Below are 21,326 nucleotides of genomic sequence, written 5' to 3' on the forward strand. Positions count from 1 at the left end.
CACCCAGACTGAGCAGACTTTGGCTGCTCGAGCCATCTCTTCTCCAACTCGATTTTTTCTGTTTCCAGCACTTAGACACAATACATTAGTCCATAAAACAATGTACTAAGTCTGAGAAACATACCTTTATCCTTGATTTGTACTTTGTCCACCTTTTTACAATTAGGCACTTGTGTTGGACACTAAATCACCAAAATACTTAGAAATGGCCCAAGGGCACATTTCCCTTTCACCAGTTCACCGGCAGAAAGTTCCTGGACTTCTGCGAGGATCACCACATCCGGGTGGACTGGGCCGCCGTGGCTCATCCCATGACGAATGGGCAGGTAGAGCGTGCCAACGACATGATTCTACAAGGGCTCAAGCCTCGGATCTACATCGACCTCAACAAGTTCGGCAAGCGGTGGATGAAGGAACTCCCCTCGGTGGTCTGGAGTCTGAGGACAACGCCGAGCCGAGCCACGGGCTTCACGCCGTTCTTTCTAGTCTACGGGGCCGAAGCTGTCTTGCCCACAAACTTAGAATACGGTTCCCCGAGGACGAGGGCCTACACCGACCAAAGCAACCAAGTTAGCCGAGAAGACTCGCTGGACCAGCTGGAGGAGGCTCGGGACAAGGCCTTGCTACACTCGGCGCGGTACCAGCAGTCCCTGCGACGCTACCACGCCCGAGGGGTCCGGTCCCGAGACCTCCAGGTGGGCGACTTGGTGCTTCGGCTGCGACAAGATGCCCGAGGGCGGCACAAGCTCACGCCCCCCTGGGAGGGGCCGTTCGTCATCGCCAAGGTTCTGAAGCCCGGAACGTACAAGCTGGCCAACAGTCAAGGCGAGGTCTACGGCAACGCTTGGAACATCCAACAGCTACGTCGCTTCTACCCTTAAGATGTTTTCAAGTTGATCATACACCTCGCACCCACGCAAAGTTTAGTCATCAAGGAAGGGTCGGCCTCGCCTCGGCAAAGCCCGACCCTCCCTCGGGGGCTAAAAGGGGGGGAACCCCCTCTGCGTCGAAATTTTCCTCGAAAAAAGATCTTTTCTGCCAGAATGTCTTTCGTGCTTTTTGACTACTTCGAAAGTGGATCCTGAAAACGATGGAGTACACGTAAGCAGCCAAGGCTGACCGAGCCGAGGGACTCCTACGCCTCCGGGATACGGATACCTCACTCATCACCTTCTGCGATAAGTAACTCACGTTCGGATAAGTGATTCCGCGGACTGAACAAGTCTTCACGTTCGGAAGCTCTTCTGCCGAAGCGATCCTTCGAGCCTTCTCGACTGCGTCGGTGACAGAGCCCCATGGACGGGTAAGAGTGCGCGTAAGCGGCAAGGTCGACCGAGCCGAGGGACTCCTACGCCTCCGGGATACAGATACCTCACTCATCACCTTCCTCGAGAAGCAACTCTCGCTCGCACAAACATTTCTGTTACCGACAAAAAAGTCCAGATACTTGAAACAAGAGGAAAAAAAGACGCAGCTTTACAACACAGCGAGGGTGTGTTTTGGCCTCGGCGGCCGCAGGAAACGCACGCTACAAGACAATCCGATCCTGCAGGCTCGGGTCTTGACGCTGGAAGGGAGCAGCAGCACCCTCGGCATCGGCAACACTTTCGGCGAGGTCCGACCTAGCCTCGGACGGCGACGCGGTCCGAAGATCTCCACTCCGAAGGACGACGTCATCGCCACGCCCGGGCCATCGCTGCCAGGGTCTTCTCCGGGAATCTGGCCCGAGCAGGCGGCTCGGCCGATCACCCCGGGGCCTCGGCCAGTTGTCCTCCAAGGACGCCATCCCGACCCGAGGCCTCGGCTGGTCAATTCTGGCGTTGGTCCCGCTAACGGACGGCTCGGCCAGGCTCCGGCCAACCAGGTTTTCTTTTCGAGCCAACTCTGCCGCTGTTCATGCTGACACCGCTACCCCTGGCCTCGGCTCATCGAAGAGCGGCCGAGGGGTCCCTTTAAATAAGCTAGAGAAGCCTCGGACAACAAGGCCGACCGAGCCGAGGGACTCCTACGCCTCCGGGCTACGGATACCTCACTCGTCACCTTTACACGGGGCGACACACGCTTGGTAAAGCGGTTCAGACAACCAACAGGCGAGTCTTAGTGCTCGAAAGTGAGTAAAAAGCACGGCTCCGTGCCAAAGTTACATACATGTTCAGGCCCCGACAGCCACAATGAACAAAAACACTGGCATTCAAAGTGCCATTACAAACGGAACTCCGGTTCCGTCCCCGCGGGTATGGACAACCTCCACGCCGGGGAAGCCCGTGGGGCGACAAGCTCTGGGCGAATCACCAGCAAACGCGGGTCGCCCCAAAGCGCACCGGCAGGTCCTCACTCCTGTCCTCGCCACGCAAGCGAGGAAGAGGACGGAATGTTGCGTCCTAGCTGGACAGCAACAGCCCGCCTCCCCCAGCATGGCTGGAGGACGTATCCTCCGCAGAACTGGAGGATGGTCTCCACCACCAGAAGCTGGAAAAGGAGGCGGTCGGCCGACCCGCGCGGGGGGCTGAGCACCGGCTCAGCCCGGGCCCCGCCCCAGCGAGGATGATGAAGACCAGCTGGGGGCGGGGCCAAGATCACGGCCCAGCTTGCTCCTCCCCATCCAGGGGCTGGTGGTCACCGTCTTGGGTGACCCCCGGCGAGGGGGAGCAGCCGGGCTGGCTGATGAAAATCCTTGAAGCCGAACGATGGCTGAAAGGTACCCACTCCCACGGAGTTGCGTCCTCCAACGACGAGGCGGAAAGACGGCGGATATCCCCCATCCGGGGGCTTGGAAGGTGAAAAGACACGATGCATAAGGGAGCGCGAAGACATGGTCGCCTCCCAAGGGGTTCACCCTCCTTTTAAAGGCGGCTCTCCCTACTTGCGTCCCCAGCCATCACGGGCTGAGTCTTCTCCAACACACTCCAAGGTCCTCCCCTACGGCGCGGGGGCTGGGTCCCACACGTCATGCAAGCCGGCTCAGAGCAGAAGAAGCCAAACCGCCGTGTGCGGTGCATACAACCGCCCAGCGGTTACGAGCGACCCTCCACTTTTGCCCAGACCAGCGGGCGAAAGGGCGGGCAGCCATGCAGGCGGCATGCAACCGCGCCAAGTGGGCGCATTTCTCCGACTCCCAACACGCCCGGCATGGGGGCCCAAGCCCACGCGTCATGCAACCGGCGCGCCGAACGCTTCGTGCATGCAACTGCACCACCACTTGCGCCACTACCGCGCCTCCTCGACTGCGGAACCAATACCGCGACTCGAGGCGACCCAGCGCGCGACCCAGCAGCGCCAGCCTGGCGCAACGGTCAATGCGGCCAAAAATGGGCCGGCAGTAGTGGCGGTGGCAGGCGGGCAGGAGCAGCGGCCCCGTCGTCAGCCAAGCTCACATCCCATCCGGGGGCAGCAAGAGAACCCTCTCTCACGACGTGAAGACAACGCGCCCGTGCTCCGTCCCTCGAACGGCTCGCGCACGCGCAACGGTCGCCCCTCCAACCACTCGGCCCGTTGCATTAACTCCGCGGCGGGACAGGCGGCGTCTTTGGCAGGAGAAGCGGACGACGCTTCGCCTTCGCCATAATGACCGCGTCAAAAAAGGTACGCCGCGTCGTTCCATTTCGTATCCTTTTCCTTTTTTCCTCTTTCTCTCTCTTGCAACAGGGACCGGGAAAGGGGGATACCCCGAAAAGGATCCTTCCCCGTGAAGGAACCAGGCTTCGAGCCTCCCTACTGATCAGAGGTTCGAAGGCTGGCCCCTCGAAAGGGTTCGACAGCCGCCTCAGATCACGTGGGCCCTACACCCACTACTGGTCAGAGGTTCGAAGGCCGGCCCCTCAGAAGGGTTCAACGACCGCCTCAGGCTACTCGGGCTCCGCGCCCACTACTGATCAGGGGTTCGAAGGCTGGCCCCCGAAGGGTTCACAGTCGCCTCAGACGCCGAGCGAGGGATGACCATGGGTACGTTCGATACATAACCGAGGCTCGGGCTGCGCTCCCGAGGTACCCTAGGACATTTCGGAGATCGGCGGGAACGATCTTGTAACGGAATCCCATCAGAGGGAGGCATCGAGCCCTCGGACCCCGTCGCAAGGGACCGGGTCCGGCAGATCACCCGCAGGTACTTTTGGGCGTGCCTCTGGGCCCCTAGCCGACCCCTAACAAATGGGGCATGGACGTCCACTCGGATTACCCGCTTGCAGCTCACCGGAGACACCATGTTCGGCGCCCATCGAGGGCAACATGGCGCTTTCCCCCCCTCCTCCTTGCGGAAAGGCGACGCAGGGGCGTATGTAAAAAAGCCGAGTCTGTCCCTGATCGCCCTCTCGCCCTGTGCAGAGGCTCGGGGGCTGCTCTCGCAAACCCGGCTCCGGCCGAACCGTTGACAGCGTCAACATACCAGCCCGAGAACTTGGGACCCGACCGTACACCTGGGCTACGGCCAGCTCGCATGAGGGAACGACCAGACCAGCCGAAGCATTACGCGAGGCATTAAGACCTCGAAGGAGTGAAACCACTCCTCCGAGGCCTCGGGGGCTACACCCGGCGGGTGCGCTCGCGCGCACCCACCGGAACAAAACGCAACCGAGAAAGGCTGGTCCCCTTGCAAAAAAGTGCGACGAAAGCCTCCAAGCGAGTGCTAACACTCCCTTCGAGGCTCGGGGGCTACTGTCGGGGACCATAATTAGGGGTACCCTCAAGGCTCCTAATTCTCAGCTTGTAACCCCCATCAGCATAAAGCTGTAAAGGCCTGATGGGTGCGATTAAGTCAGGGATCAGTCCATTCGAGGGACTCGATCACGCCTCGCCCGAGCCTAGCCTTGGACAAGGGCAGCCGACCCCAGAGGATTTCCGTCTCGCCCGAGGCCGCCCCTCCAGCGGCAAACATGTCTCCGGTTCGCCTGAGGCCCTGTCTTCGTCAGGAAGCAACCCTGACCAAATCGCCGCACCGACCGACCAAATCGCAGGGGCATTTAATGCAAAGGTGGCCTGACACCTTTATCCTGACGCGCGCCCCCCAGCCGGCAGAGCCGAAGTGTCCGCTGTCACTTCGCCGCTCCACTGACCGGGCTGACAGAAGGACAGCGCCGCCTGCGCCACTCCGACTGCGGTGCCACTTGACAGAGTGAGACTGACAGGCAGTCAGGCCCGGCCGAGGGCACCATAGGAAACTCCGCTCCGCCCGACCCAGGGCTCGGACACGGGCTAAGTCCCAGAAGACGGCGGACTCCGCTCCGCCCGACCCAGGGCTCGGACACGGGCTAAGTCCTAGAAGACGGCGAACTCCGCTCCGCCCGACCCAGGGCTCGGACACGGGCTAAGTCCTGGAAGACGGCGAACTCCGCTCCGCCCGACCCAGGGCTCGGACACGGGCTAAGTCCCGGAAGACGACGAACTCCGCTCCGCCCGTCCCAGGGCTCGGACACGGGCTAAGTCCCAGAAGACGGCGAACTCCGCTCCGCCCGACCCAGGGCTCGGACACGGGCTAAGTCCCGGAAGACGACGAACCCCGCTTCGCCCGACCCCAGGGCTCGGACTACGCCCTGGCCTCAGCCGACGGTCTCCGCCTCGCCCGACCCAGGGGCTCGGACTCGACCTCGACCACGGAAGACAGACTCGACCTCGGCTTCGGAGGAGCTTCCACATCGCCCAACTTAGGGCGCAGACCAGCCACGTCAACAGGAGGCGCCATCATCACCCTACCCCGAGCTGACTCGGGCCGCAGGGAACAGGACCGGCGTCCCATCTGGCTCGCTCCGCCAGATAGGCAATGATGGCGCCCCCATACTCTGTGACGATGGCGGCTCTCAGCCCCCTTACGGAAGCAAGAGGACGTCAGCAAGGACTCAACCGCTCCGACAGCTGTCCCTCCGCCGGGCTCCATCGCTCCTCCGACGGCCACGACATCACACCAGCTGGGCGCCAAGATCTCTCCTGCTGCCAAAACGGCATGTACTTAGGGCACTAGCTCTCCTCCGCTAGACACGTAGCACTCTGCTACACCCCCCATTGTACACCTGGATCCTCTCCTTACGCCTATAAAAGGAAGGATCAGGGCCCTCTTAGAGGGGGTTGGCCGCGCGGGGACGAGGACGAGACAGGCGTTCGCTCGGAGCCGCTCGCTCCCTCTCCCGCGTGGACGCTTGTAACCCCCTACTGCAAGCGCACCCGACCTGGACGCGGGACGAACACGAAGGCCGCGGGATTCCCACCTCTCTCACGCCGGTCTCCGGCCGCCTCGCTCTCCCCCCTTCGCGCTCGCCCTCGCGCTCGACCCATCTGGGCTGGGGCACGCGGCGACATTCACTCGTCGGCTCGGGGACCCCCGGTCTCGGAACGCTGACAATTTTATATTTATATTAAATAAATGAGAATAAATATAGACATATATAGATATATAACACATACATTGATATTTGAGGGACGGAAGGAGTATATACATAGAGAGAGTTAGAGACAGAGAAGCCTGAACAGAACGTCGATCAAAGTAAGCGCGTCGCCCGAGAGATGCATCACATCAGACAGGCAGGCCCAGCAGCGCAGAGAAAGGGGTAATGAACCGTGGGTAAGCAAATCTACGGATGATGCACACAAGCTAGCTTCTCAATAAGTCAATAGAGGCTACTGAAGAGGACCAGTAGTGCTAGTGCACGACGGCTGCATTCCACACCGGCAGACGCAGCCGACACCGGTCGCGGCCGCGGGAATTCAAGTCAGCACACAGGACATGCTTGCCCCACCCATGTGCGAAGATACGTACGTGGTGGCGTTACTTACACCCTAGCAAACACCAAAAGTCACCACCGCGCTGCTACACACCAGAAGCTACTGAAGGGACGAGAGGGCACGCTGAATAAAAGCCGGCGGCCGGCCTTATTGCGAACTTCAATTTCCACGCAAGGCCGGCGCGCGCGAGTACAATAATATCAAAGGTCCCCAAAAAAACAATAAATTACAATTATTTCATTTTTCTCAAGTACAACTATATTATTAGTACTAGGAGCTGGATCGATCTTTGGTCCGATCCAGTCCGTAATCCACCAGAGAAGAGAAAAGGGAAACGTCTAGGCGGGTGCTAGATTAGCAGCCTCAGCATAGCGCGCGCAAAGCCTTCTCCTTCCTTCAATATACCCGGAGAGAGGCTTCGTCTTCGTCTTCGTCGTTCTCCTCGTCGTCTCTTTCTCTTGCATGCACTCGATCATCACGCGCAAAAAAAAAAAAAAAAACAAACAAATCGACAGTACCGTAACTAATTATCCAATAGCTAGCCGCGCGCGCGCTAGCTGTTCATCCTCAGAACTGGCCGCCCTCGAAGGTCTGGCCGAACTGCCAGCCAGCGGGGACGGCGCCGTTGCTGGTGACGGTGCGGCCGTCGCTGGCGGTGACCTGGAACGAGAGCGCCTGCCTGTCCAGGTACGAGTTGCTCTGCCAGTTCTGGCCCCAGTTCCGGGACATGGGCTGCCACCCCGTGCGGGAGCCCCGGATGGAGACGGAGCGCACGTCGCCGGCGCCCGCCACGTTGGTCACCAGCACCAGGTTGAAGTAGGAGTGCCCGTTGATGGTGAACCGGATGCCGCCCTTCTTCACGCACGGCACTCTGCGCCATAGACATGTAGATTAATTAATGTCGGGTTAAGAACGACGTTAGCTAATGGGATCGAGCGTTGGCAAGTTATACGACGTTAGCTATATAACAACATTAAGTAAATCGTCGGTGCTGGTACTGTCTACGTAGGTCAGCGCGTCACATGCAAATAACGGTCACTACGTACGTGCGTGCGTGACTGAGGTTTTACTGGGTTGGGACGGCCGAGAGTTGGTATGGGAGCGAGGTGCGACACTGGCAGCAGTGGCAGGGCTGAGGGCACATGCGCGCCGCCTGCAGCTGCAGCTGCAGCTGCAGCCACAGACTAGCCTATCCCCACGCCCGTATCAAATCTGCAGGGTGGCCCACTAAACTAATGGGCCGAACTTAGGCTCCGGGCCCACCAACCTTCGAACCGACGTCCGACGCGTTTGGGTCGTTTTGAAATCGAATTGATCGAGCCAGGACGTAGGTGGTGGTGGTGCGAGCCGTCGTAGCAGCTGGGGGCCGGCGTGCATGTGTCACGTGTGCAGTGCAGTGCAGTGTGCGTGACCACCGCCGAGTCGCAGGCAGCACAGCATGTGAAGAGCAACTGAAGTACCTCCTGAACGCGACGGGCACGATGCCGGCGCGGTACTGCGCGATGCGGAGGAAGGCCGGCTCGGCCATGTCGAAGTGCGGGCGCGGCGGGTTGCACCAGCCGCCGTCGTCGCTGGGGAGGCCGTAGTTGGGCGGGCAGAAGTTGGTGGCCGTGACGGTGATGGTGCCCGGCAGGCACCACCGCCCGTCGTTGTCGCACCGCAGCTCGTAGCAGGACCCGCACGCCGCGCCGTCGTTGAACAGCGCCGTGCTCAGCGCCGCCGTGCTCGTGCCGTACCCCGTGCTGTACAGGTTGCCGTACCCGCAGGCGCCGCCTGTCGTCCGTGCACGCGCAGAGAAGAAGAAGAAAGAAGAAAGAAGAAGGATCAGTTTCTTCATGTGTGATGCTGAGCCGATGGAAACGTAGTACGACAGAGAGGTAGCAGGGCAATCGAGTCAGGGGCTTACCCATTGTGCCGGACGCGTCCCCGCCGCCGTAGAACGTGGCGTGCGCGCTCTGCCACCCGCCGGCAGCGGCCTCCCGCGCGAGGAGTCCGAGCAGGAGGAGAAGAGCGCCGGCAATGGCCATCGCTGAGTGCCCCGAACTCCGAAGCTAGCCTGCTGTATATATCGTCAGCTGACTTCGTCGGAGGGAAGAAGAGCGGGAGCGGGTATCTAAAGCTAGCTTGATTAGCTTGGCTTGCTACCAACCAATGGCTGGCTTGGGAACGTGTGGTTGGCAGTGAGGAGCTCGCCCTCCCAGCCCCCAACTATTTATAGTCGGCTACAACTACAACTCGGGGGCGGTGTGCATCTAAATTTCTCCGCGGTTTGGTGCAGCGAAAGGGAGAAAGGCGAACATAAAGGGCCGGCAGAAAACAAAATAAAAAGAATCGCGGGCCACGGCCACACGCACAGACACAGACGCAGGCAGGGACCGAGAGAGACCACCGTCCACGCCTCCACGGAGCAGTTAATACGAGCAAATCGGGCGCACATGCGAGCGCCCTCGGCCGCGCGTAACAGGGCACCAACTGCACGCGTGTCCCGGGCCCCGCGAGGCCAACTCCCCCACATGGCTCGCGCGAGCCTGCTCGGCTCGGCAGATTGTGTCCAGCCTTCTGTGAACGTGAGAGAGAGGCCCAATGCGAGAAAGAAAGAAAAAAAAGTTGCAGATTCCGACGGCGACGGCATGCATGCGCCGCCGCGGCGGCAGCACGTTAACTGTGTGGAGCCCTGAAGCGGCTCAGCTGGCCGGTTCCCTGACGGGGATTGCCCATCGCCATGTCTGGGCCGGAGGAGATCCGCTCACGTTCGGCATGTCGCCGCGCGGCGCGGCCGCGGCATGGGGCTGTCTGTGTCGCTTGCGCCGAGCTCCGCCCGCCCTTATCGTCGATGTTTTTTTTTTGTGGCAACTTGGTGATGCAGATTAGCGGCAAATTGTATTTATATATATTTACTATAGTAGCTGCTTGGCTTGGCCAGTGGAACGCAACGCGATATTATGGATCGATCATGTGATATGTGACTGACAGACTGAGACTGCCCGTTATTCAGCGATTGGACACAGCAGCGAGACAAAACTAAGCTGGAAAGCCGAGCGACAGCTTGACGATGGAGCTCAGCTCGCAAAACCTTCGCCGGGGCCTCGGACAGTCCGATAATTATTGCTCTCGACAGGCTTCGATTCATTAGCCTGAATGAACTCCGGAACCAAACAGTTCATGCGCACCACCGCGCGACCCAATACAATATACGACTGATTGGGTATGGAACAGGAGCGGGGTTGTCGGTCCACAGAGCACACAGCACACACATGAAAGGCAGCCGCTGGCGCGTAAAGAATGGGGCAGCAGCCCCACACGGAGGGGGGGAAGGGGAACCCATCAAGCAACTGCTAAAGAACACAGGCCCTATAGCTAGACTAGACACGTTACCACCGGCGCGCCGCCAATGATCAGTGCTGTGCACGGCGTTCACAGGGTGTGATGTGAGTGAGTGTGGGTGTGAATGGGCGAAACCACCAGACCTGCCTGTCTGTGCTCATGCAGGCTGTCGTCGTCCTTGAAGGCACGGGGGGGACTCACACTCACATGCTCGCACACCTCACATGTGTGGAACATGGCGACGACACTCTGACGGTGAGCGTGTGCGTGCGTGAACCCACCCAGCAGCTTCGAACAAAGCTGCCGTCAAGCCTATGCCTGCTGCCTGCGTGTCCCGAGAGACTTCAGAGCCGCGCGCCGTCGTTGCTTTTACGTAAGTCTTCGTTGCTTGCTTGCTGGTGGCCGTCCGTTTGCTTGATCTGTTAGGGTCTACTGTACATCATGTAGTACACTATTATGCGTTATGGTATTTGCCTGCTAATACCAAAAGACATGTTGATCATCTGTAACTTTAGTATGCATGCTTCTAGTTCATTCGGAGGATAACGTTGCCAACGTCGTCGTGAAGCAGCTGGCGCTGCCGTGCCGGCCCCTGTTGAATACTCCAGCATCAGGAAAGCAGCAGGTCCCCTTCCCCATGCCCATGTTAATTGCACATGGCCGCCCGGGCGTCACGGCTAATCCCCTGCCTGTCACTACTAGTCGCTAGCCGACGGTCTCCTCTCTGCAGTCTGCACTCCGTCCGTCCTTCCTTGTGCTCCCAGTCCCACTCCCAGGCCCAACAGCGGAATCGGGTCTCCATACGCTAGCTAAACTGAACGCACGATCTGGTTGGTTCCTCTTGTGTGTGTGTCTGCCCCATGCCCCCACTCCACAAGTTGGACTCTGGAGCGCCTGCACGTACTGAGCCGCCGCTACAGGAATGCAGGTTCAGTCATGATTAATATTATGTCTTCATCTGCAGGGAGTTTTACCGTGCTTCTCTGCACGCACACGCACCTACAGCGGTTTGTAAAACGAGCACATGCATGAATGTTGAGAGGGAGGCGATCGTTGGATCCCGGCACCGGCAGCCGCTGCGACTGCGAGCAGTATACGGCGCTGTTCTCCCCTGCGCACAGCACATGCGGATATGACAGGGACGCTTCCGGGGCGGAGCGAGCAGCCATGTGCGTCTTGCATGCCTAGTAGCTTGATGCCTCGGCGGAGTCGCCCTCCGCGGCACCGCTCCGAGGCCAGGTCCCTCCAAACGTAGATCCTATATACTATACGCGGCCGGGAAGGGAACGGACGAGACGCACCGCCGCTGCGCCCTGTTGCGATTTGGGAGCAAGGGGGAATCTTGCTTAGTTTAGTGCTGAGACGACACTTTTGCTCGGCTGGGCGCATGCAGACGCAATCATGATTCATGTGTAATACAGTAACAAATATAGCTACTAGTTCGTTATACGGTTGTGAGATCGATCGAACATTAGCTTAGCTTTCCAGGGTCGCGTTCGTGCGTACGTGGTTCCATGCTGCATACCTGGCCTGGTGGTGGTGGTGGTGCATGGTCCATGATTGCTGGGAATATGCTATGCTATGCTATGCTATGCTATGCTATGTTTCGACACATAAGAAAACATCCTGATCTATCTATCTGGAACTCGAAACGCCCGACGTCGTCCCAGGCTCCCAGCAGCATTTGAGGTTTTGCTACGAATGTGCGGTGTCGTAGCATTGGATTCGTCCAGAAATCATCCGCGGCGGCTACAATGATCATCAGCTCGCCCGCGGGGAGACTGAGAGCGTCGTCCGTCGTCTCGTCTCCGCGGGCCACGGCAAAGCTGCCAAGCTGTCTGGCAAGTGGCATGTGCATGGCGATGCATAAAGTAGGGGGCAGTGGGCTGACGGCGGCTCCGCGCGATCGGCCGTGCACCGTTCGTCGCTGGCCCGGCCCGCATGAATTTCTGGCGTGCGACCGATGGTGCAGGTTGGGGCTGGACGGAGGACAGCGCGCCGCGCGCTGGATGCATGGAATGGAACATCGCTCGCGCGCTGGAAGCTGAATCCAGCGAGAACATGAACAGCTCGCTCGCGGCGGCCGCAGAATAATCGCAGGCTTCCTTTTCGCGTTATCCACCTCGGATCTTTTCCGCGTGATGATGATGAAAGGCACGTTCGCGAGGATCCTCTAGCTCATTTCAGCCTGTGATACGGGGGGGCTTTTTTTCCAGGTTGCTATCTTTTGCTTTCAGCGTCGCTGGACCACCGTTGCATGTGGTAACATGCATGCGGGTTCGTTCGTTAAAGTGACAGCCCAACTAAGAGCTTGTTTGGGCGTGTGTGTGTATATATATATCCAAAAGTATGTTTTAAATGTCTTGTGCCATTTTGATGTGATGCTTTGAGAATTTAATGATAACTTACTCTATATACTAGTAGGGTGCCCGTGCGTTGCTACAACAACTTACAATTTGGTACAAAACAGTGATGCAATATTATTACAAGCTGATGTGATTATGATTTTGTACTTGACAAACAATAGTTATATTTTCTAATGGAACGTGTTGATGCCATAATAAACACAACATATGCAACCGTAATAAACACAACATACAGAGTGAACGGAAGGCAAAAGTTGTGTGTGGGGAGGGAGTGTTTATCTTGATGTTGTACTCAATGTATCATGTATGGCGGCTATCTTGACCCTCGTCATAACTGTTGCTAGTCATCGTCTGCAGTGATTTAGCAACGCAAAAAGGTGAGTGGAATGTGATTGTGGTGTGAGCGAATGGAAAGAGAGTGGCCGGCTAGAAGAGAGACCTGCAGAAGAAGTTTGCGGAGTTTCTCACACTTTACCAAGCTCTTTTGGTCGAAGTAACACTCATATTATACCAAGTCAAAGTACTTTGTCAAATGACACAGATCGATATACAAAATAACAAATCCTGAAGCCACCGACAAGAATTGAGTGAGAAATCATATAATTTTATCAAAATAAACATGACATATATTTTCCCTAAAATGACATAGTATACTGACACTATAGCATCAGAATTTCGAAAGACTGAAACAGTAGTCATGTTTATTTAACTATGTTTTATTCAAATGTTATCCATCACGATAGAAATTTCGAAAATTGACATAACCGATAATCTACAAGGTACAGGGAGCAAAATTGACATCCAATCCGTGACCAACCCATGTCATTATGTCAATGTGCCAAATCTTGAAAGGCTGGAAAAACAAATTGTAGCTTAGGTGAGAAGTGAATACAAACTATACAAGCCATAAAACATTTTAAAAAAAATAAAGTTCAATACAGATCCACCAAGCAACAGTCCAACTTTACAGTTTACATGTCAGGACTTGAGTGTATTTGTTAGACTAAAACCAAACTTTACAAGAATCATGTTTTGAACTATCAAACTTAGCAGCAAAACAAAAGAAGAAATTACACACGCACGCAAACACACTTCGTTAAACATTATCTTCATGGTGTTATAAGAAATTATTCGTTTGCCATGGTTGTACAAAGATATAATAGGCTAACACTTATACTCAATATGGTACTTGTCCAACTCCATCATCATGGAAAAATAGCTAAAGGTTGTATTAACAATAGGCATTAAATTTCTCTTGACCCACAAAGTCCAACCTCTAGTGCAATTCCTTGAGAAGAAAGTGGACACGTACCTGTATCAGAAAACCTTAGCTCTGAATTATTTCCAAACTATTGAAACATAGAGTAGAATAGCTGGCACACATGCAGGGGTAGATAATGGATAGGATAGGACCTGCACCTGCCATGTCTGCTGTTGAATTTAAAAGCAATGCCTCTGAGGAGATAATGGATAACAGTAACAACGAGTGATCATCAGAAATTGTGCAGCTTTGGCTTGCCATTTCCTTTGCCTCTTCATATGCTATAGGAGAATCTGGATCCTTATCCATATTCCTTCTTTTATAAACATTGTACTCTCCATTTTATGTGAAGATAGTTATCTGTAGCTATTTGAAGAGCATGCAATCCATTTTGGAGTCATCTGTTACGGCACATCTGACACACTGACACCATGCAACATCTGTTCAGAATTCAAATAAATCAAAACGCGGATAAGAAAGTAAACTTATATAATCTAGCTGGTTTCTCGCATTAGTATTGCATTGCATTAGTTACTCACATTTAGGCACCTTAAAATTATTATACATCAATATCGAATTATTTCAAAGCAAAGGAAGAGCTCATGGTCTTCGCTAGGTGTCTGGAGATAATTTATGAATCCTTTACCAAAGAACACTTGATACAAAAAAATACATCAGGCTGTATGTTTGGTGCGCTTGAGTCCATGACTCAAAAACTAACAAGAGTATGATGCAAGGTACCAAATGCATAAATGTCAAACTATGAGCACTTAGTTGCAAATGGCAGGCTTAGTGCACTGGTGAGAGCTATCTCACTGGGTCACCAGGTCACAAAAGCAGTCTCTCTGATTTTACAGTGAAGGCTTGCCTTAGTTTATCTTTTCCCTAGACCCTGCTCACGTGGGAGCCTCCGACATTGGATTTGTCCTTTACGGGCACTTAATTTCCAATATTACCCAGTGCAGCCAATTTTGTAGAACATATTATGGTAATGCATTTTACTATCCATGCAACCGAGCTGCTGTTTTGTGGGTAAACATCAATTGGCTACAAGAGTTTTAGATTAGACACAAAACATTTAAGTATTGTTTCTTTCTTTTGATATGAGGATGTACCTCGAGAGAGAAAACCAGGATAAAGTATAAACTACATGCTGCTCCAATCCCTATGGTCAAGAGCAGCAATTCATCCTTGAGATGCAAGAAAAACAAGGGTATTAGTAGGTGAACATGTAATAGCACTTTTAAGAAATGCATAGGAAATAAAAAAATATAACACTGGAAAGAAATCATATTGCTTCATATTTCAAAAGATTTAGCTCATTCCTTTGTCGCTCTCATTCTGCCAATCCTGTCATCATTTGAAAATCATTCTCATTTCTCCATCAGCTATTATTGCAATAACACCCTCACGATCCTAAACAGTGAAAAACAAGAATGACACATGGGCACGTGAACAGAACAGGGAGGAAAAGTGCACCTTGGGCGATGACCAGCAGGAGAAGCAGGAGAAGTGCATGCGTAGGAGGCCGAGGATGAAGCGCCCCATGAGTTGAAGATTGGTCCAAGCTAAATTAGAAAAAACAACCAATCAATTTGAATCATCCTCATATCATCAAAATAATGTGGCTATCTTAGGATAACACAGAAAGGAATATGTCAGCATGGAACCAAAGGAACGAACCATCTCTACAAGCATCATGTCGACACACATTGTGGAAAGCATGAAGTTACCCGTTTTGCATCCGGACATATGACAAATTCCACATTTTCTAGCTTGTTGCTTCATCTTATTAGATGTGTGAAGGTTAGCAGTCTCCAGCATAAATCATCATATTTAGAAGCATTTTGAGGTAGCAAAATTATTTATGTAGGAAAGGCATAGCAAAACTAATAGTGACCGAAACTACCGAGGCATGGAAGCAAGATGTAAGCACCTTCCTGTGAAGAAATCATTTGGGTTCTTCACTTTCCATATGTGACCTGGAAAAGAGCATTTGTAAACTTAAAAGGTGACACAGAATGAGCATTCATATAGTAACTACGGATGCTGACAGAAGTTGAAACATGTGAACATGTAGATCAGTAGATGTAGCGAACAATCTATTAAAGAAATAGTATACGACGATAAATCATGGGCCAGTCTTAAAAAACAAATCCTAATCATCCATTGTCCCATTGCAATACAGTAAATAGCGTAAAAAACAATTGAAATCGAGTGTATCGATAGTCTGCCACTCGCTGAAGCAGAAGGAGCAGAGGCGGGGCGCGACCGGTACCAGGACCCACAGCTCGGTTGTGTGGGAGCAGTCGACGACGGTGAAGCTGATGAGGTTGGACACCCCGGCATTGGTGAAGTCGACGCGGCCAGGCGACAACAGTAGCGGAGGTCAAGGTCCCAGAGGCAATGTGTGACCTTAAGTGAGGTTATGGCAAATACAAGAGCGACATTGCAAATGCCAGGCTAATCTATGAGTGTCGTTGTAGCAGCTAAGCAATCGCTACTATAAACCTTGTAACCTTATTTGGCACTTGTTTTGTGTTGTTCTACTATTTCCCTCCACACATTGTATTCTACTATATAACCTTATTTGGCACTTGTTCTGTCTTGTTCTACTACTTCCCTCCACATACATTGCATTTTACTATATCAGACCCAAAGTTTGTTCCAAGTCAAACCATCACATGTTTCACAAGGTTGCAGAAAAAGGATATACGAATATCTACAATTACAAATGAGCATCATTAGGTCTACTATTAAATACTTTTTATCTCTCTTTCTTGTGACATGGCAGGTATGGCTGAACACTACTGTATAATTTGAGACCGAAGTTCTAGATAAACATTGTTCCTGTGACTTATAAGACGTACAAAGTTGAACAACTAACAAAAGAATTTATCTAATAAATTAAATGTCTAGGCAATGTGCAATATTTCCTTCGATTGTAAATACAAGTTCATCTTGGTTTGTCTTAAGGCAAACTGTTTTTTAACTCTGACCACCATCAATATCTAAAATTTGATATAGATGGACGTCACTTTTATGATAATATATTATTTTCCTTATGATACTTTTTATAAAAAATGTCAATTGAAGTTAGAATGATTGACCTATGAGTTATGACAAACCTAGGTAGATTTATATTTGTCATCGAAGAAAGTATATGGATATGAAATTTGTAAATTCACCTGGTTATTCTAACAAACATTATACTGAAGAAGGAATGCAAACAGAAAAGAGGCAAAAAAATGAATACTCTCATACCTTTCCCCACAAGTCAGAACAATATTGATAATTTTACAAGGATACAATGCATAAATATAGCAGAAAAATTGCTTACGCTTCCTTCACTATATTTTCAGTATGTCTAAATAATAGCTTTGATCTTATTTACCCACTCAACCTTATCAGCCACACAATGTGCAGTCTGTTTGTTTTCAGAATGTGCAGGCTTTTTCCCAAACTCAATCGAATAGGATGACAAAACCATCATACCATGTTTAGAAATCAACACGAACTTTGTGACTAAAGTAGTTAGCTCACTTATCAAAAGAAACATGCATCCATTAGTTCACTTATTGATCGAAGCAACTGAATGAATAGTCCTCACTCATCAAGTTACTCTAATCGTTGCTTTCCATTGTCAGTAGCTCCTAGTACAAAAAATCAGAGCAATGTAAATGAAACTGTCTGAATACAACTTTGATGATGAAATATTAAGTTTCTTAGAATACTTGTAACTGTAAATAAGTAATGGAGTAGTACAAAATGAACCCAGTGAAGGCTTCATTAATAGCTGATATGTGAAAAATGAACAGATCCAAGTATATTTATAAGCCATTTAATCGGGGCTATTTATTGTTACGTTTAATTAACCAATCTGGCAAATCAGTTGTTGCTTTCACAGGTATATGAGATTTGCATATGTTTGGTCTGGTTTTGTCAGTTTAAAGCGGATAGTTGAAGCTAACAAAACAGGTAGGACATTAAGTGAGTATAGTACAGAAATGCAAATTCATGTATGGTATGAGCTGAATATATAACATTAAATATTAAAAATCTAAAATAGACATACATGTCCAATCATCTACAGTATTACTCGTTCATGCACAAGCTACTTGTTCCAGTAATGCTCATTCGTGCACAAGTTGCTTGTTCCAGTTCATGCACATTATTTGACAAGCTACTTTGTGAACTTTGCATCTGCTAGTGGTTGTTCCAGTTTTCAAACTGGAACTCAACTGGAACAAACATATTCTGTAACTGTAAAAAACCAACATAAATTGGAACAAACATAAATGAACAAATATGAAAGTAGTGACAATCCGGGAGGGAAACACAACTTCTTCACCAGCCCTGCTTTGGCGACAGAGATCTGGCGGGGATGTTTCTTGCCTTGCTTTAAACAGGAAGCATGCCAAGTTGAGCTTCTTTCTTGACCCTGAGATGAATGTTGCATGTCTATACAAACTATAGAGTGGTTAAAAACATAGTTCCTCACTGAATAAACCAAAATTGTGGATGGAGTAGAAGTCCAAATGATCAAACATACAATAGAAATAGGTAATTATGAAAGTTGGGGAGGAAAACCCAAACAATTTCAAACAAAGCAGAAAAAATGCTTTTTTAGGAAAACAACGATTTCATCAACCTCTAAAACATTCAGTGTGCTCCTAGACCTCCTAACTCGTAGATAGCACCATTTTAAGAGAATCTAGACCTCCTAACTGAACAACTTGTCTATACATAGGAAGACAGAAGCTTCATTTCGAGAGAAGTTGAACCATCTTCCTAACAGTGTCATAACTTGGAGAAGCTACTATAGCAGTATTGGACATTGAACAACAAGCACATAAATTGAAATGGCATACTGGAAATGAAGCTTCAGCGAACAGCTATATTAATCAAGCACACTGAGTTTATGTATTGCAATGTTTTATGTATTGAAATCAAGTAAACTTTTGTACTATACATAACCAAATCTCTAAATACAGTGACACTTGAACATGCATGCCACTTTCAAGTAAAATAAAGATTTTTTCAGTACTGCAAGTTGGTACAAAAACAAATAAATGCCAGTCTAGGAAAATTGGTTACCTCCTTTATGATTGATGTGGTGTCACATTGTAAATACGATTGATCGGTTACCTCCTTTACCAAACAAAAACAGGTACTTGAGCCTATTTACAAAGACAGAGACATTAGGTAGACAAGGTATTCAGTGTGCTTTTGAAAAGGTATTTTTAGCAGAAATCACATACATTTAATTAAAATCTTCTTGGTACATAAATGTTCATCAGATAATTTGTAGATAGCACCAATTTAAGAGAACTCTTAGACCTACTCTAGCAGTATTGGACACGAACATCAAGCACATGGCATACTGAAAATAAAGCTTCAGCGAACAGCTATACGAAATATGAGTTTCTTCAATGTTTTATGTATTGAATCAAGAAAATGAATCAAACTGAGAGAAAAGACCCAATAAAGAAATTGGAATTAAATCTGATTTATACTCGGGGAACACATCTAACATGTTCACCATCGACCAAAAGTATGAAGAGACAAAATTTACAAGAAACCAGATATGATTACTAATTTTTTGGTTGTCACATCGTAGCCCAGTGGAGTATAGTGATGATGTTGTCACATAATGTAACTGAACACTTTCATTGTTGCAGTTATACATAAAATCATTTTGCAGAATCTGCTCTTCTCCATTTGCCTAACAGTTTGACACAATTTGGAGAAGCTACTGTAGTAGTTTTGGACAATGAACAACAAGCACATAAATTGAAATGGCATACTGAAAATGAATTGTATTGAAATGGCATACTGAGTTTGTTTCCTTCAACAAACTATACTGAAATCAATTCTTCTCAGTTTTAGAAACAAGCATGTACGTACCTTGATATATCAGCGGCAAACTCTTCTCAGTTTTATTCTGCCCACGTGGAGGATTATATGATGAAAGAAAACAGTTCTCGGTTTGCAAAATCAACTCTACTGAAAATAGGAGATGGAAAATGGATTTTAGAAACGTGAGGAGGATGAAGTTGTAGTTGCTGCCTTGCCTGTGTTCTCCCTTTGGATTAATATATAGCATGAGCAGATGGTGTGTTGAAGGGCACCGTCGATGGTAAGAGGACACCGAGGATGGAAGGGGCCAGTGGTGAGGCTTGGATTTCGCTTCCCCTCCACGACTTCCACATGGATCCCATACATCTCGACATCAGCGTGTATTCCTTCCATGAGGGAGGCGTGGATTGGGTGGAGAAAGTTGTGCCTGCGTGTGCCGTCTATGGAAGGGGGAGCCGTGACCGCCACTGTAGAGTAGACTGGACAGAGGCTGGGTGTGCGAGGGAGGTGCGGGGCATGTGGTGGAGGCTATATCCAGGTATTGGGCGGAGGCTAGGTGCGCGGGGCATGTGGGGGGAGGTGCGGATTGGAGGGAGGAAGGTGCGGGGGCTACTCCCCAGGGCGCGACAGCATGCTGAGATCTACACGCAGGGACGGAGGTGTGGGGGGAGTGAGGTTCGGTGGCGGCTTACCGAGATCTGCGGCGGAGACGGAGGTGCGAGGGAGGGAGGTTCGGTGGCGGCATGCCGAGATCTGCGGCAGGGATAGAGGTGCGAGGGGAGGTAGGTTCGGTGGCAGCTAGGTGGGAGTCGACCTTGTACATCTTTTTGGCAGAGCGTGAGGTATGGAGGAGGTCAACTTCTTCTCGCTGACGAAGACCACACCGTCGCCCACCAGGATCCCGAGGGCTGACTCGCAGTCCGTGTTGCTCCGGAGCGCCTCCTCCTCCAGTGTCAAAGGTTCCCTGCAGTAGCCGCCACCGCCTCCATGGTCGTTTCGGAGATCGCGGCGAGCCACGGGATTCTCGTCCCCTGCCCCCGCCTACGCAGCGACCGTGACGTGGGGAGGTATGCCTCTCCCAGTGGCGGCAGACAGAAGTTGGATTCGTGGAAGGAGGTTAGGTTAGGCTCTCTCGACGGCGGCGTACAGAGGTTGGATTCGTGGAAGGAGTCTAGGCTGATGGCGTGGTGAGGGTGAGGGCGGAGGTTGGGTGAGGAGGCGAGAATGGCGGGGTGAGGGCGAGGGCAGCGCTGATGGCGTGGGCGTAGGAAAGCGCTGATGGCGAGCAGATCGAAATCGCGCTGAGGAGGCGAGATTTGCGGGGGAGGATGAGGGCGGAGGGCCACGGACGCGCTGCGATGCCGGGCGGAGCCGTGGTGGATGCCCTCGCTCCACGCTTAAGAGTAGTAGAGATATAGAGAGATAAAAATAGCATCCCAACAAGCACCATCAAACACTGGCGGAGCCCAACCCAAACACACAGTCTATAGGCACCGCCGCTGGGCCATCCATGACTCCATGAGCAAAGCCTCACCACTGGACCTGTCACCCTCTTCTGCTGCTGGGTGGTGGGCCGAAGCCCAGACAAACTGGAGAGCTTGGCCCTCCATCACTGCATCCAAATACACGCATTGTTAAGAATAAATACATTCCACCACCCGTATTGAGAGACTCGAATTTAAGTGGACAGGTTTTCACCGTAAAAAATTCTAAACAATTAAGATAGGGTATAACTTGTGAGGGTGTCTGCTTCGGGGATCGGGTTCGGACGAGGAGACGGGGCGACAGCAGCGAATACAGGCATGCAG

General features: G+C 51.4%; 1 protein-coding gene and 1 pseudogene across 4 annotated transcripts; both read right to left on the reverse strand.

The window, feature by feature from the left end:
• Positions 1–6,832: 6,832 nt before the first annotated feature.
• LOC541907 (alpha-expansin 5) lies at positions 6,833–8,978 on the reverse strand. Of its 2 annotated transcripts, XM_008650058.2 has the most exons (3): positions 8,615–8,978; positions 8,169–8,481; positions 6,833–7,579 (listed from the first exon to the last, which is right to left on the reverse strand). In XM_008650058.2, exons 1-3 carry the CDS (start codon positions 8,733–8,735, stop codon positions 7,276–7,278), a joined length of 738 nt encoding a protein of 245 aa, XP_008648280.1. In that variant the 5' UTR covers positions 8,736–8,978; the 3' UTR covers positions 6,833–7,275.
• Positions 8,979–13,105: 4,127 nt separating this feature from the next.
• On the reverse strand, positions 13,106–20,891 carry LOC100502342 (uncharacterized; annotated as a pseudogene). Of its 2 annotated transcripts, none has more exons than NR_159647.1 (6): positions 19,567–20,891; positions 15,596–18,839; positions 15,139–15,227; positions 14,775–14,849; positions 13,711–14,099; positions 13,106–13,251 (listed from the first exon to the last, which is right to left on the reverse strand). The product of NR_159647.1 is annotated as an uncharacterized protein, transcript variant 1 (transcript). The 2 variants fall into 2 exon arrangements; NR_159648.1 differs by lacking the exons at positions 13,106–13,251; positions 19,567–20,891 and adding an exon at positions 13,497–13,710 and having other exon boundaries at positions 13,818–14,099; positions 15,596–15,641; positions 17,203–17,537.
• Between the last annotated feature and the right edge of the window lie 435 nt (positions 20,892–21,326).

This window comes from Zea mays, chromosome 6 (assembly GCF_902167145.1).
Source record: "Zea mays cultivar B73 chromosome 6, Zm-B73-REFERENCE-NAM-5.0, whole genome shotgun sequence".
NCBI lineage: Eukaryota > Viridiplantae > Streptophyta > Magnoliopsida > Poales > Poaceae > Zea > Zea mays.